The sequence below is a fragment of the Anabrus simplex genome, chromosome 3 (genome assembly GCF_040414725.1).
Source record: "Anabrus simplex isolate iqAnaSimp1 chromosome 3, ASM4041472v1, whole genome shotgun sequence".
Classification (NCBI taxonomy): Eukaryota; Metazoa; Arthropoda; class Insecta; order Orthoptera; family Tettigoniidae; genus Anabrus; species Anabrus simplex.
Genome location: NC_090267.1, coordinates 14,701,113 through 14,719,066, shown reverse-complemented (window position 1 = coordinate 14,719,066; position 17,954 = coordinate 14,701,113). Strand labels below are relative to the sequence as shown.

Genomic DNA, 17,954 nt, shown 5'->3' with positions numbered 1-17,954 from the left:
TCTAAGTTTAGTGAACATGAAAATAAAAATCTTATCTGGCTATGAGGAACTCATTAGTGATTTAAGATCTGAACGGAGATCTAACCCGGACCAACTGAAAGCAGACTTAAGTGAACGGAAGAACGAACAGTTAAAGGATGAAGGCGAATTGCACTCTCTCAAAACCAAGGTCGACAGTGACAACTTGCAGGATGGTAACGAACTGGACGAGAAGCGGTCGGAAGAGATGCTCGCGGTTGTGGAGCCCGGAGTTCGAGGCTCAGTGGTGGAAGTGAGTGCTCTGCGAGCGAACACGAAGGCTGTGGAGACATTAATGAATCCTGCTAGCAGCGATGGTGGCTCCACCATCGTGAAGGTGAAAACCCCATGGGACAACAGGATCACTTCCTGGAGAACGTGCCAGACCCAGATCGAGACCGGATTGATGTCCAAGAAGATAGCCAAATATCTGATCGCCGGAGTACGTGCACAGAAGATGACAGTACGACGCAGCTCCGGCCATGTTTGTTCTACGAGGAAGTTGTGGGAGTGGTCGATGGGTGCTGCGGTGTTCACCAACCGAGAGCCGCCTACCGAGTGCAGTTGCAGGAGGGGACTAATCGCGCCGGTAGTACGCTGCGGGTATTCAACGCTAAGATCAAGCGAACAGGAGATGTGATTGTGGGAGAGTTACCCCGAGTTGACACCAAGCTCAAGGCGGCTGTCACCTGTGATAAGCTGCGCGGCGCTGAGGTCTGTCCAGGGAGGATGATCAGCAGGAAGCAGAACTATGGGAAGGCTCTGACGATGTCCCAGGAGATGGAGGCAGCGGAGGGACCCCTACCAGGAGATGGAGTACCAATGGAAGACAAACCGAGGATGCTCGTTTCAGCATGAAGCTGCATGCCAATACAAACATTGAATTCTGCACCCCAGAAGAAGAGGAAATTCAGCAGGAATAAATCCGGGACAAGCAAACCAGTCCCGTGCATCACACTGGAGGACTACGAAGGCGCTGAAGCCCTGAAAGTAGACGCGGGTATGGACAAAAGAAAACCACCAACTGCCACGTGAGGACTTGTGGATTGTTATCACCGGGAATGAGGGAAGGTGGTGTCCAACCGAGCAAACCGTCTGGCAACGCATCGTGGAGCACCTCAGGACAAGCAGCCTTAAGGAGGGGCCAATGTCATGGTTATAGCGTCCACCATGCCAAATTCATATGTGTGGGGATGTCACCGTATTGGCCCACCCGCTTATGCTTCAACCACATCAATCATGAGCAAGACTTAAATGCTAGACCGGCCCCCCACTCGCTTTCGTCCATGCTAGCACGGCATAGAACTATGGAAATTACCAGACGATTAATCTGGAGTCTTCCATCTTGCGAGGTTCCAGGACACATCTGACATCCGGACTGTTTAAGGGAGGAGTGACTAGCCTGGGTTGCAGTTGGTGTGGTTCAGTTGTGAGCGACTGCCAGTGCTACGAAGTGTGTGAACTGCCATGTTTGTCGGACTAGCGTGCCACAGTGCACACTGACGGCAAAGAGGAGAACATGTAGCCGTGCGACGTGGGACCTTGTGTGTGAATGTAAAACTGTGTAGTGAGATAACAAGTGGGAGAGAGTGTGTGTAAATGTGTGGTATGAGGGAAAGTTGTGTGTAGTTTAGTGCTTAGCTAATGAATCTTAGAAATAGCATGCTGCAGGGTTCTGTGCTCATTTATTTACCCTGCCAACACATAACAGTATCAACAATGGACAGTAGGCAATGGTTGGCAAATGTGGTTAAAAGTCACTTTGTGAGATTCACTAATAAGGAAAGTCCCTTCAAGTTTATTTACTTCGTTGATGGGATGAAAGTTCCTTATGGGGATCACTGTAAGTACCTAGGTGTTTATATAAGGAAAGATCTTCATTGGGGCAATCACATCAACAGGATTGCAAATAAAGAGTACAGATCTCTGCACATGATTATGGGGTTATTTAGTTGTTATAGTTAGGATGTAAAGGAGATGGCATGTAAGTCTGGTATGGCCCCAACTAGAGTTTGTTCTAGTGTATGGCACCCTCACCAGGATTACTTGATTTGAGAACAGGAAAATATTCAAAGAAAACAGCACAATTTGTTCTGTGCAATTTCCAGCAAAATAGTAATGTTAGGAAAATGTTTCAAAGTTTGGGCTGGAATGACTTGTAAGAAAGGTGATGAGGTTCTGGTTCAAGTGTTATGTTCTAAGCTGTCAGTGGAGAGATGACATGGAATGACATTTGTAGATGACCAAATTTGAATGGTCTTTTTAAAAGTAGGAAAATTCACAATATGAAGATAAAGTTGGAGATGAAGAGGATAAATTGGGACAAATATTCATTTATAGGAAGGCGAGTTACAGATTGGAATGATTGACCAAGGGAGATGTTAAAATTTTTTCCAAATACCTTGCAATTATTTAACACTTTTGCAGTTAGCCTATATGCAGGGGTTTGCTCGAAAAAAGACCCAGCAAAATATGAGCATTTCAGAAATTAATATACTTTGGAGGTATTATCACTGGTAAAGCAAAAAATAATTATCATCATTATCATCATCATCATTTCCCATTAACCAGCTGTAGCCAGGTAATGGCAAATATAGTTCCTCCTTCACTTTCTTCAGTGTTTCCACCACTCCTCCTCCAACACTGTGTCCCAGTCCAGGTTTCTTTCTCTAATACTGCATTGGATTGTGTTCTTCCATCTCAATAATGGTCGCCTCTCCTTCCTTGCATTTGCATTTCCATCACCTTTTTTGGCATTCTTTCATCACTCATTCGCTTTACGTGCCCAAACCATCTTAATCGGCTCTTCTCTATTCTATCATTAATTTTTCCACTCCAATTTCTTCCCAGATTTTCTCATTCCTTATTTGTCTCTTCTACTTCATCTACTCTTCTGTGTCATCTCCTCAAAAACTTCATTTTGGCTGCCTGTATTCGACTCTCATCCTTCTTTGTCATTGTCCAAGTTTCTGCTCCGTAAGTTGTTATGGGTACGTAATACATCTTGTACATAGTTTCCTTTGCTTCCATTGGCACATTTTTGTCCCATAACATGTTTCTTACACTATGATAGAAACAACTTCCAGCTTGAATCCTCTTAATAATCTCAGCATCCAGTTGAGCATTCTCCATTAATTCACTGTCCAGTTATTTGAATGTTTTCACTACTTCCAGGACCTTGTCTGCAAGTCTAATCTGACCTTTCCCTTCTTTCTCCCCTCTAGTCATAAGAAGAGTTTTACTCTTTTCTACACTTATTTTCAATCCATATTCTTTGATCTTCCCATTCACTACATCCAACTGTTCTTGAACCTTCATGTCATCTTCTCCCCAAATCACAATATCATGTGCATGTTCATTTCTCTTCCTCCATATGCTGCTTTTGCTGTTTTCATGATGTCATTTATTACTATTGTAAACAGGATTGGTGATAGAACACTTCCCTATCTCAGCCCACTGGTGATTTTGAACCAACTTGTCCTGCCAACTTGTGTTTGCACACAACTAGAACATTCCTTGTATACTGTCATGATCATTTTTATTAATCCCTGTCCAATTCCTTTTTGCACCAGACTGTCCCAAACTTTAGTCCTCGGGACACTCATATGCCTTTTCGTTGTCAATGAATGTCATCACCATATCGTTCCCATACTCCTGTTGCTTTTCCATTAGTTGTCTCATAATGAAAATGGGCTCTTTTGTTGACTTTCCACTTCTGAAACCAAACTGCTTTTCGTGTATCATATTTTTAACCCTCGACCGTATCTTACAGTATCCTCTCCATTATCTTAGCAACATGGGATATCAGAATAATTTCCCTGTAGTTCTTCAATACTTTCTTATCACCTTTCTTGAAATTTGGGGTGATTATTCCTTTTTGCCAATCCACAGAGACTTCCTTATTCTGCCAGACAATCCTGAGAACTTGATATTCCACTGCAGGCATACAGTTCCAGCTGCCTTTCATCTCCACTGAAATTTCATCTATTCCATCAGTTTTGCCATTCTTCATCTTTCTTACTGCCATTTCAATTTCATTCATTGTAATTTCTTTATCCATTTCTTCATCAACTATTTGCCTTTCCTGATGGTCCATTGAATGACTGTCATTATTTCTCAAATTCATCAACTTCTGAAAATACTCTCTCCATCTATTTCTTATTTCTTCTGGTTTTGTGAATATGCCACCTTCATCCTTCACAAATCTGGTGTTTACTTGATGTGTCTTTTTGATTCTTAGGATACCATTCTATAATCTCTTGTTGGCCTGCATATCATCTCTCAATATGAGTGTGAATAAGGCCCAGATTTTCCTCTTTTCTTCTTTCACTACTTTCTTGGCTAGATTCTTTGCCTCCACATATTTTCTTCTACTTTCTTCAATCTTAAGAAGATGTTTTCCATGCTTTCCATGACACTTTCTTTTCCTTCACTTTATTCTTTACCCTATCATTCCAGCAGTGTGTGTCTCTTTGTCTTTCACATTTCCTGATGTTCTACCACATACCTTTTCTGCACATCCAACCAGTGCTTTCTTAAATCTTTTCCATTCATCTTCAACATTCTTCAATATTGTCTGAGCATGGCTGTAACATCTAAAAGATTCTTCTGGTGTTCTTTCTCGATGATTACATATTCAGTCATGGTCTTTGTTCGTCTGTCTCTCCAACCATACCTTGTAATCTTCTGACTGTTCTTCTTCCTAAACCAGGTATTTCCAACATGCAAAAATCCACCAACCTTCTGGATTTACATTTCCATATCCAAAGGATCCTACAACATCTTTTTCCTTATCTTTCCATTCCAACTTGTGCATTTAGATCCCCCACCAATAGCACTTCCTAATCTTCTATCTGTCTATCCACTTCCTGTAAAAAATCCTCTACATGTTCATCTGTGCAACCCGTTTGTGGGGCATACAACTGAAATAGACCGTTCATGGCATTTTCAAACTGGAGTCTCATTACCATCATCCTATCGCTAGTGCATTTTGTATATGCCACATATTCTTGGATTTCTTTTCTAAGTATGATGGCCACTCAATTTTTTGCTTCAGGTCCTTCGCTGTAATACAGCCTGTATCCTCCTTTCAGAGGAATCTCTCCCGTAACCCTCTCTTTGTCTCACACAGTCCAAGTATGGCTATATCTTTTTCTTTCATGAAGTCAACCAGCTCTTCTGTCTTTCCCGTCAGAGTCAGGACATTTACTATCACAATATTGATGTAGTTTGGTGCTGGTTGCCAACTTCTCACAGTTCCTTAGCACCCAAAGAGCTGTGCATCGCTTTTAGCAGGGTCGCCCTAATTTTTCCGAGGCACCATATCTGCTTTATCCATATAGGCTGTTGTTCGATGGGCTCGTCACACCCAAAGGGATTTTATACCTACTACCAGGTTCAAACTTGGCCGCCCCTAACACGGAGACATGCCTTTCATAGCTGCTCCTCTGGAGTACAGGTTGTACAGGTTTGCCCCTTCCGTCTTCTCCAACCTACCAAAGTTCATCTCTTCCGCTGTAGATACCGTTGATTACTTTACCCATAACCAAGGGCAGGAGCCCTCCATATTTATGACCCCTGGAGAGAGGGTGTCCCCGTATTTTAATGTCCCTAGGAATTGGGGTACCTGTTGGTCTGTGGGTTATATTGGGTATTTCAACCAGCCCTTCATACTCTAGAGCCCCCCTGTCCGCCACCTGGGGACGCACTCTGTAGAGGTCGGGTTCCCCTGGTTACTTTCAGAAGTTAACCTTACCCACAAAGGCTGATGTTATTTGCAGAGAAAAAATAATATTAAACTTTGAAAATAAATTATGGTTTGCAATGACAGAAAGATCAGACATTATTGCATTTTGCTTCTTTACTGTTAGATCTGAAAGAAAGAACATTTAATTCAGAACAATTTGATATCAATATGATGTGTGTGCTGCAATTCATTCATGAAGCATGGCACAAAGTTATTCACTGTACACGTTACTCTCATCGATGTCAGGTCCTCGCGGTCCGATGCACGGTGAGCAGCTGGGACTGTGCCGTTTCCCACATAATGAGCAAAAGAAGGTCATTATTACTGAATAAATCATCTGAAAATTCAAAGATATCGGCCTCATTCGGCCTTGAATATAGCCTAGCCATTGCGATAAAAAGATGACGCAAGCACCTGCAACAACAGAGTAATGTGAAGGAGTAAAATTATTGTTTGCGAAGTACAGCGAACACACGATATACCAAAGAAGCAAAATAAACTCTAAACTAAACTAATAGCAAGATCAAATTTTTGTATTCATAAGCCAGCCAAAACTGATCAACACAAAAACAACTTTGAATAACCACAACATAAACATTCATGGTCAACAGATTTCATTTGTCGAATATAAAAATATTTTGTAGGGCTGGTGGATATATCTGTAAAGTAAAATGCAAATTTAACACATTAAGTTACTGTTACGATCAACTCTTACCATTTAACAGCCGCTCATATGACTAAAATCTCTAAATAGGACAGAGCCGATGTATTGGCACCGTGAGCTTTTTCACCATAACATCTTGGCCCGATAGATTGGTTTGCTGAGTACGAAAGGGTTATGAAAAGACTAGGAAAACAAGAGATAGGGAATCTGCCACCTGGGCGACTAAATGCAGATCAGTGGCGAATGAACTCGAGGTCTAATTTTTTTCTAAAGTCCTTCATGGTTTTATTTTAATTACTGTCTTTTAACCCAGGGTTATTCATTACGATATTTTCTTGAGGTTTTTATCTCTTAGTTAATGGTGTTATACGGGGCTGTTTTTAACTGTGCAGTAACCGGCCCTATCGATTATAAAGGGAACAAGAAGGATTGCAACAACTATCAAAACATGTCCTCATCTCCTCTTGCTGTTATTGCCTGTCCTTTCTTCGTGTTTATCATGTTATACACTTGCCTGTCTTTCTATATGTGGCTTCCATTTTATTTGCTTGTCCTCTTTCATTTCTGAATGTGGTGGGGTTGTGATATTGATTGTTCCACATGTCTCTGTTGTATTCTACAATCTGTAGACTTATTACTAATTAATAATTGTTTTAACTTAAAAACCTTATTCTTGTTTTAATTTTCTTTAAGGATCTAAGTGTCCACCCTTCAACAGATAACCAGGTGATGGGGAAGGATGATCTAAAACCATTTACTTCCACATTTGAGAAAGAGCTTGATGTAGATGCAGTCAAAGAGGTATGTGCTCCAGGAGTAACATTGTGAAATTGTGGGGATTTGTTCCCATTCCTTCACAGGTCAACATGTCCAGATTTACATTTTCTGCATGATTTCTTCTCTTGTGTTCAAGTTCCTGAGAATACCTTATTTGCAAGCATATAACTCACCACTGCGTATATCTCGCATCCCATTTTTACCATTTGAAATTTCAAGGAAAAAATTCCCTGCACATAACTCTCATTCATGTCTGATCTTATCATAAAAATATATGGTGCCTACACAAAATAAAGTTTGGGTATTCCATGGACGTGCTTACATTAAATATCGAGACTGTCCCAATTGCTGTTATGGTACTTTGTACGTGACAGTACAAGAAAAAGCTGCATTTCCTTCTACCTGCAGAACGGCTGAAGCTAGCTGTTGTAACAAAAATACCTAACTCACAAAGCCCCGCCCCAAGGCCGCACCCCTAGCTAGCCAGTAACACTCGGTCATCCCTCTCACTCTTCTGTCTTCGTCAATATGGTTTCCGCTACCTGTCCGGCAGAGCTGATCGTGCGAACTGAGAGTGTTTACCTGTCCAGGCAGTCAAGTGATTACGGTATTAGGTATCGTCCATCTGTTGTATTGTTGACAAGTGTCAGTATTCGGTCTTCACTTTTCATTGTTGTTTCTCAGTTATGTTTTCCTGTTTAGATCGATCTTTAAGGTATACAGAAACGTGGGAGATATACGCCTGGGTTTAAACTCGAAGTAATAAAATATGCTGAAGAACATAGTAACAGAGCTGCTGGTTGAGACTTCAGTGTGACTGAGTTTAATGCTCGGTACTGGCATAAACAGAAAGCTGTGCTAGAAACCACCAACTGAACACGTAAGGCATTCAGAGGGCCGGTAAGTTTCCTGAGCTGGAAGACGAGTTGCTTCATTATGTTACAGACTTGAAAAATGATGGCTTTAATATCTTGCATGAGATATTACATTTCAAAGCACGCAAACTAGCGATTAAAGAAGGAAACAGCTGTTCAGATTGAAAGTGAGCCGGGTTGGATCCGTACATTCATGACATGAAAGGGATTGTGTCTGCAAAGTCGAACATCTCTCTGCCAGAGAATGCCAAGCGATTTCAGCCACAAAATCATAGATTCTCATTGCCACATGACAACAATACGGAAGGAAAACAACTGCCTTTTATCTCAAATTGGCAATGCAGATCAAACCCCAATAAACTTCGACATGCCATGCAACACCACCATCAACAAGAAGGGAGAATCTAGCGTGCTTGTACGTACAACTGGGTGTGTCACTGTCATGCTAGTAATAACTGCAGATGGAAGAAGATTGCCACCGTACGTTATTTTCAAAAGAAAAACAGTGCCTAAAGCAAAGTTCACCACAGGCATTCATGTACGGGTTCAAGAGAAAGGATGGATGGGTACAGCTCTTGTCCTGGACTGGGTCCATACGGTGTGGGGAGCACAGGCAGAGGCACTGCTTCAGCGCTTGGTGGACCCACATATTGTCTGCAGCCCTTAGATGTTTCTGTCAACAAGTCCTTCAAGGTAGGTAAAGGTTATTCTGCCCACAGGCAGGTCTGAACCTCCGCAGAGGTGTTCCTGAGCTGGAGTTTACGTGCGGTAGGGTGTGGCCAGTTCCTTTCCGCTCCTCCATTCCCTTACCCCCCACCAACAGCGCGTGGCAACCCATCCAACTCCTGACCACGCCCAATGTTGTTTAACTTCGGAGATCTCACAGGATCCGGTGTTTCACGTGGCTACGGCCGTTGGCCCTTCAAGGACAATATACGTAGGTTGTATGCCGAATGGATGGCAAGAGGGTACCGCAAGAAAGAGGCTGTCAGTTGAACTCGTGTGTGATTGGCTATGCGGGCATGGGTTGTGGTGTTGGCAGACATTATTGTGAAGAGTTTCTTGAATACAGGCAGAGCAAATGCGTTGGACGGAAGTCAGGATGATGCAGAGATTGAAGGTAGTGACAATGAATAAAGTAAGTATGCCATTTGTCTTGTTTCAATGGCCTAATGCAGTTTTGACTTTTTTCTTTTTTGGGAATATGATCTTTCACACACAAATCCCTGCATATATCATACACCGAAAATGTTCACACTTATTTTTGGTCAAAAAGTGCGGGTTATATGCGAGCAAGTATGATATTTGTAAGTATTATTTGTTATTTTGTCAGCACTCGATCAGAACCAACTTACAGACTTGAGCTTTTTTTGTTTCCATTTATTTTAAAACATGCATGCAATTTTTTTTTTTTCATATTCACATTGAAATTTGCTACATTAGTATTAACCTCTTAACAGGGCATGAAATATATATTCATATGCTCCATGTTACAGGTTAATGGGCATGACGAACATATACTTACTCAATCTTTTACTGCGAATATCTCCTGGTTATGACGAGCTACATTGCCGCGTCATGGAACATTGTTTTCTCTGGAGGATGGCAGCAAATTCCACATTTTACATCTTGAAGTTTATTTGTTTTTATTTTACTACTGTGCGGCGCTACTTGTTCACAGTAGGCCAAATATGTCAGCATCTAATAGAAAGCATAAGTTCAAAACACTCAAAGAAGATGAGATTATTCAACACTTAAGAGAATGAGTGTGATGATTTATCTTCTCAGAAATCCGAAGATGAGTGATTTGATACAGATGAAGGTCTGAGAGTGAATGTGGTTCCGATAATGAGAATGGAGAAAAAGATGAACATAATGATGATGTGTTCGAACTTTTCCTGCTGCATGATATTTCACTTCAGAAGTTTGCATTTTCTGGTACTGGTGGTGTAAACGTGGACTTCAGGCATAGATATCAAGGATAATTTAATAAAAAACCACCTATTCAATACTTTCCACGTTTAATGTGGTTATTATCTACATGATTTTATGTAGACTTATTTAGGTCAGGTACATGTTTCACCCATTATTCTGGGCATCTTCAGCCTGTAAACAACCTTTAGGTCAAGGTTTGAGACCTTTTTAACCAATATAAACATACCAAAATATACACTATATACAATATATACATTATATACAATAAATATAAACATTAATGAACTCTTAAGTTGGGTAACATAAGTTAATCAGTTAAGTTTTTGTTCCTAATCTATCTAAAATGAAAAATGTCCAAAACTAAAATGGATCTTCCTTTTGGTAAAGAGGGTTACATATCGGGGTTTATGTGACCCCTATATCATATTAAGTTCTTGACGTACCGCATCTGGTGAGAGGATGTGTCGTCAACAATAACTGGAGATTTGAACTGATTGTTGCTTGTAGGTTGGTCAAGATTGAAAATATAAATTTAAATTAAATGTCTTTTAACTTGGCAGTTCTATTCTGGTTAACTTAAAATGTTCAAAAATAAAAATAAAATGAGATGGATCTTTTTTCATAAGTCTTGAGAAGGGGTGATATTAAAACTGGGGCTTATTTGACCCACGATTTTCATTTTCATGTTCTTGACGTAACTAAAATTTAAATGTGTTGTCATGCACAAGTGGAGTAGGTAGACTGGTTAAGAACGTTGTGAATGAAACTGTTAGCGTCTTGACTTTTGGTCTCATGTAACGTCAAGGAATTGACAAGAGTACAATAATAAGCTGTTTCATAGTTTTAGGCTGCTGCTTAATTGAGTAGGAACATCCTAGACACTTGACACAGTCTTGTGTGAATATTGTTCCCGTTGGTGTGTTGCTTGGTCTTTGGGAGGGATCTTAAGAATATCTGTAATGAAGTAGAAAAGTAATATTGAATTAAAAATTTAGAGCACGCGTTGTGATAAAATGTATTAAATTAACACTTCTTAACTGTAAAATGACTTACTTGTTCAATGAATACTAGATGGACCTGTCTGTTCCGGCAGCGCCTGTCTTATCACCATTTCTACTCCTGGTGTTGTACTGGTGCGGTAATGGAGGGGCGGGGCATGGAGGTAGAGTGGGGATAGGCTGGTCTGTGGGCGTGTGTGCTGTTGCTGGAGGGGAGTTTCTAGAAGCGATATGGGCGGGTTTAACTTTTGGCATGGTGGATGAAGCATTTGAGTGTGGAGATTTAAATAATTGAGGGATTTTGTTTTGATCTGAATTCACAATATTAATTAATCTAGGTGTTAATTCGTACAAAGGATTTTTAATTTCATTGACGTCGTTGAGATTTTTATTTTTATTGTAGGTTTGGTCTAGAAAGATGTGTAGATTTTCCAGTTCATTCATTAATTTCCCTTTACCTATGCTTCTCATGATGGTAAGATCTTTCTCTATGGATGTAAAGTGATGGCCCGTTTCTCTCATATGTTGGCTCATCGCTGAGTACTTATTGTGTTTTTGAGCGTTATAATGTTCCAGATATCTCGTGTTAAAGCTCCGGCCAGTCTGTCCGATATAAGAAAAATCACATTGTGTACATGTTAGTTTATATATGCCGGACCTTGAATAATGGTTGCTATTGTGATTGACCTTGTTGTGGTTAAAAAATATGTTTCGATTGGTGTTAACTGTCCTGAAGGCTATATTGATATTGCGCTTCTTTAAAGTATTTGCGATCTGATGGACGGCTGGGTTGTTATATGTAAATGTGGCGAAACTATTTTTTTTTAGGTTTTTCTGGGACGAGGTTTGTGGACAATTTAATTTTGATTTTATTAATCAAACGGTTGACCATATCTATTTTAAACCCGTTGAGTTGAGCAAGATTCCTTATGTACTTCAGTTCAATTTTTAAATTGTTGGGAGAAAGAGGAATTTTTAAAGCTCTATAAATTAAATTATAGAAAGAGGCTTGTTTTTGGGACTTGGAGTGTAGGGATGAATTCATAATAGTTAAGGGAGAGTGTGTAGGTTTCCTGTATATTCGAAAATCGAAGGTATTATGTCCGCGTGTAATAGTCAAGTCCAAAAAGTTTAATGAGTTCCTAACCTCATCCTCTTTAGTAAACTTAACATTGGGATCAATTTTGTTTAGGGACTCCAAGATCTCGTCACTATTAGTGACATTTTTGTCGAAAATTATGAAAGTATCGTCTACAAATCTCAGCCATAAACATACACCTTTTATTTGTGTTATAATTTTTGTGTGTTCTATTGTGTCCGTATAAATGTCTGCTAAGATGCCAGTAAGAGGGTAGCCCATCGCTAAGCCCGTTTGTTGGTAAAACTTTCCATTGAAAGAGAAAAAGTTGTTGCTTAAGACAAAATTTAATATCTTCATGAATTCTTCAATTTCCATCTTACTAAGGCCGCTGTGTTTATTGATATTATCACTGATGATTCTTACAGTTTCTTTGGTAGGGATGTTTGGGTACGTGGACTTCGACGATGAATTCAATATATTGGAATATTTTCAAAAGTATCCCTTGCTTTTATTTCTTTTAATTTTAGGTGCTAACATATGAACAAAGCACTCAAATTCTAACCAGGTAAATGACCTTACAGTTGTGTAAAACTGGTGAAAAGAAATATATCTCTTACATTATAATGAATTCATTAAAATTCCTTTATTTTACTGTTTGTATCACTGATTAATGATATTAGTAACATTTTTGCCTATCCTGCAGTGTAATAGCAATCTGCTGAAAATATACACAGGGCATGTTACACCAAGCACATCAAAAATACCCAGTTAAGAGGGTAATACACTGCCTAAAAGACAAAATATGATCAGTAAAATTAATCCTTCTTCTACAGTACGATTAAGAACATTTTCACTTTGTGTCATAAAATTCAAGAAAATTATGTAAACAGGGAAGCGTATTGCTTTTATCATTATAATTAAATATGAATCTTTACTCAAGTTACTGACAGAAAGAAGAAATCATTCATTATTGCTGTCATCCAGTTCGGATCCTAAACCCCAGTTTATCAGGGTTTTTATTGAGCTATCGCTCAAAGAATTCTATTTATGTCTCATTTCGTTAAGTTAAAAGGAACAAGTTAAGGTGCAAAAATACTGCTTATTTGTGCAGTTAAGTCGTGTGCACTGTGTAGTAGGACAAACATAAAAATACAGAAAGACAAGGGCAGTTTTCATATTTTAATATAGTGTCATCTTCATACCATCTATCCTTTTCAATTAAAAATCTTCTGCTTCTATTTGTGTTTTTGTATTTGTTCCTGTATCCTCTTTGTTGTTCCCTCTTACAACGGATTTATAATTGTTATCATGTTTTTTATCCATGTTTTAATATTCTTTTCTATGTATGTCTCATATGTCAGGCTGATAAATGCCTTGTGACAGTTATCCTGTTAAATAAGTTTGCCCAAATTAATTGTAATTTGAAAGCATAACTGAATTTAGGTGAGTTATCTGAAGTTTGGAAGGAAGAAGCAGTGAAGTGGGCTGGAAAACTTCTGACCATAATTTGTCCGATGTTGATGCAGTTGAGCTAATATCAGGTCAGGAGTACCAAACTGGAACAGGTAAATCATTGGACATATTTAGTATGTCTGTTCTTCCAGGGAGGTGGAATAATGAGTGAAATAAATTAAGGTGAAATAAATTCTATTGGTTCTGTATCATGTCATATTTATTTAAAAAATGATGGGCTGTGTGGATATTGTTGCAAGTTTTATGGCATAGAATACATATTTCTGACAAAAGGAGAAGGTTGAGGTAGTTGAAGCAATAGAGATCTCTTCATTATTACGCCCAGAGGAGGAAGTTGTTGCGATTTACGTAAGTACTGGAGCACATCAGATCTAGAATGTGATTACAGTTGTGGTTTCATATGATGATCCAAGCTGCACATCTGTTTTCCAAGATTTCTGGAGTGTTGGGGTTTAACGTTCTTCATGTATCACAGCCTGTCACATAAATCACAATCATAACGAAACTTGTCTATTAACACAACAACAAAGTGCTCGGTGGCAACTCGGCAAATCGTGTCAAAGTCGGTTGTGCGATGCACCCTATCTGTTTGGGTATGCTCGTCCTCCATGAGCTGCTGGTGGTCAGAGATTGTCTGCGAGTGTTCCCTAGCTTTGTCATCTACAGTTGACTCCTAGAGCATATCCTCCACAATTTGCTGGTGGTCAGAGGTGGTCTGCGAGTGTTCCCTAGCTGTGTCATCTACAGCTGTCTCCCACTGCACAGCCTCAATAGCTGCTGGTCATGAGAGATGGTCTGCGAGTGTTCCCTAGCTGTGTCATCTACAGCTGTCTCCCACTGCACAGTCTCAATAGCTGCTGGTCATGAGAGATGGTCTGCTAGAGGTCCCTAGCTTTGCTATCTACAACTGACTCCCACTGCACAGTCTCAGTAAGCTGCTGGTCATGAGAGATGGTCTGCGAGAGGTCCCTAGCTTTGCTATCTACAGCTGACTCCCACTGCACAGTCTCAGTAAGCTGCTGGTCATGAGAGATGGTCTGCGAGAGGTCCCTAGCTTTGCTATCTACAGCTGACTCCCACTGCACGGTCTCAGTAAGCTGCTGGTCATGAGAGATGGTCTGCAAGATGTCCCTAGCTTTGTGATCTACAGCTGACTCCCACTGCACAGTCTCAGTAAGCTGCTGGTCATGAGAGATGGTCTGCGAGAGGTCCCTAGCTTTGTCATCTACAGCTGACTCCCACTGCACAGTCTCAGTAAGCTGCTGGTCATGAGAGATGGTCTGCAAGATGTCCCTAGCTTTGTGATCCTCAGCTGACTCCCACTGCACAGTCTCAGTAAGATGCTGGTCATGAGAGATTGTCTGCGAGAGGTCCCTAGGTTTGCTATCTACAGCTGACTCCCACTGCACAGTCTCAGTAAGCTGCTGGTCATGAGAGATGGTCTGCAGGATGTCCCTAGGTTTGCTATCTACAGCTGACTCCCACTGCACAGTATCATTAAGCTGCTGGTCATGAGAGATGGTCTGCAAGAGGTCCCTAGCTTTGCTATCTACAGCTGACTGCCTGTGCACAGTCTCAGTGAGTTTCTGGTCATAAGGGATGGTCTACAAGAGGTCCCTAGCTTTGCTATCTACAGCTGACTCCCACTGCACAGTCTCAGTAAGTTGCTGGTCATGAGAGATGGTCTGCAAGAGGTCCCTAGCTTTGCTATCTACAGCTGACTGCCTGTGCACAGTCTCAGTGAGTTTCTGGTCATAAGGGATGGTCTACAAGAGGTCCCTAGCTTGCCATCATTAGTTGAATCCCATTGCACAGTCTCAGTGAGTTGCTGGCCATCAGAGATATTCTGCAATAGGTCCCCAGTGAATGCTTTGTCATCTGCACCTGACTTGCAGTGCACAGCTTCAATGAACTGCCAGTCATTGTAGCGAGTGTTAAACCCAATAACCAATGCCTGGTCTGACTACAAGGTTTTGAGGCCCATATCTGAAATATTCAAACATTATTACTTGTACACTGACTTAGCAAATGTCATGGGATAGTCACCTAATAGCGTGCGGGGCCTCCTCTGGCCCTGCGAACTGCAGTGAGACGCCTTGGAAGTGAGTCGACAAGTCCTTGGTAGTCCTCTAGACGCAGCTGACACCAAATCATTTGCAGAGCAGCCACCAATGCTGGTCTGTTCGTGGGTGCAGGATCCATGGCATGGAGCCTGCGTTCCAGGACATCCCAGATATGCTCAATAGGGTTCATACCGGGGCTCCTGGGTGGTCATGGCAGTCGTTGGACCTCCGCTGCATGTTCCTGGAACCATTCGCGGGTGACGTGGGAGCAATGTAGCGGCACGTTGTCATCTTGAAACACCGCAGAACCGTCTGGGCGCTGGAAGGCCAAAACTAGGTGGAGATGGTCTCCGAGCAGCTCAACATACCGCGTACCATTCAAAGTCTCTTCCAGAATAACTGGGGGGCCCATTCCATACCAGGAAAATGCACCCCCGACCATAACAGAGACACCAGCGCACTGGACCACACCTTCGAGGCAGGTGGAATCCATCGCTTCATGTGGTCTGCACCATAGTCCATGCCTCCCATTGGCATGGTGCAGTTGAAATCGTGATTCGTCCGACCATATTACGTTCTGCCATCGTTCCGGTGTCCATCCCTGGTGACTGGCAACAAATGCGCGTCATTGTGCCCTATGACGTTGGGTTAACAGTGGCACCCGTGTGTGGCGCCGGCTCCCATACCCCATAAAACCACTGTTCCTACGGATTGTGCACTGGAAGATGTGTCTAGCATGGCCTGTGTTGAATTGAGCCATGATTTGTTGCACGGTTGCTCGTCTGTCACTATTGACAATTTTGTAACTTTTAGAATCATTAACCCATAATTTGTATTTATTCTCATGCTTATTCTGTTCTTCTCTTATAGGACTTTCACAGTACCATTTGACTTTAAATAGGCATTTTACTATTACTGTATGTTTTTAGATGGCTATGTTTCATTCTTGGTTGTGTTTTTTATCTTATTAGATATGCTGAAGATGATCATTTTATTGATCAAAACTAGTCCAAAAAACCTTTGAATGAGTTAATGCTAATTAGCTCAAATTGATGTATTGATTAGGTGGGATTAAAACTTTCATTGTTGTAAATAAAACCCCTCTCTTAACCCGTATGCACCCGATCACTATGTGTTCACTGAGAATTACAGGTATCTGACAAATTTCTAGTTTATAGCCTTGGTGTTGTAGACTGGAATCAAAATGCCTTCAGCAGCACTCTTGCAAAACTCCACAAAAAAGTCTGAATTATATAATACTATATAATAAGAATAATAAGCCTCATTTGATTGAGTAAGACTTCAGCCACTCTTCTTTTTCTTTTTTTCTCCACCACATTTCCAACACACTAATGGGGTCACTTGACTTCTTTAAATGGACATGTCACCATTATGTGTTTAGATAGCTATGTTTCATTCTTAGTTGTGTTTTTTATCTTATTTTATATGCTGAAGGTGATCGTTGTATTGATCAAAACTAGTCAAAAAAACCTTTGAATGAGTTATGCTAATTAGCTCAAATTAATATTAAGGACAGTAATGTAAATTAATTAAAGGACAGTGTATGATTAAGCGGGAAGGAAGTACGTCCTTCTGTTATCACGGCCAACTTGCTCCTAAGCCCCAACAAGTCTCGCCTGTCTTATATACCTGGGCCAGTACTCTTGGCATGCTGTCCACAACATCACACCTTCTCTTCTTTCTGTTGCTCCCTCTTCTCACTCTGGTTCTTCGTTGTGTTTAAAATATTTTACGATCCTTTTCATGTTTCTCTGCCTATATGACTTGATTTGACACTGCCCTTTTTTCTCCTTTCTATTACTTTATATACATGAATAATTGCCGAGCTCTAATTTTAGGAAGGGAAATATTGAAAAAAACTTTGTTAGATATTTATGTTGAAAGCTGTAAATATGACAGTACAAATAATTACACAATAAAGAATAGATCTGTCATGACAGATGTCTGGTCTGCATTTCCAGTTTGCGAGCGTAAATACGAATTTCTCTTGCATTGACTAATAACGAGACATTTTTTTAATGAAACTGAAGTTGTTTCATTCAAAAATGTGTGCGAGCCATCTACAGCTAACTTCAAAACGCATCAGTTTTAACCCTCATTCTATTGCTATAGTTTTCATCAGACGCATTTCACTCGTGTCTGCACATCAAAACTGTCCCTTGTCAATCACATATTATAATATCCTGGTTTTTATTGAGACTTTGCTTTCTGTGCCATGAATTCTAGCAGTTATTCGTTTTATGTTAAAAACTAGTCATATTTTTCCTCCTGTGATATACTTCAACATTCTTTCCACAGTGTAA

At 40.6% G+C, this 17,954-nt stretch overlaps 1 protein-coding gene across 4 annotated transcripts in view; it reads left to right on the top strand.

The window, feature by feature from the left end:
* LOC136866946 (zinc finger protein OZF) overlaps positions 1–17,954 on the top strand; it is a 54,132-nt gene that overhangs the window by 19,550 nt on the left and 16,628 nt on the right. For 3 of the 4 annotated variants that reach the window (XM_068226958.1, XM_067144036.2, XM_067144038.2), the window contains exon 4: positions 7,122–7,229. The exons of the other annotated variant lie outside the window; for it this stretch is intronic. In XM_068226958.1, coding sequence (XP_068083059.1) covers positions 7,122–7,229 — 108 coding nt within the window. The remainder of the gene's footprint in view (positions 1–7,121; positions 7,230–17,954) is intronic. 4 annotated transcript variants of the gene reach the window in all.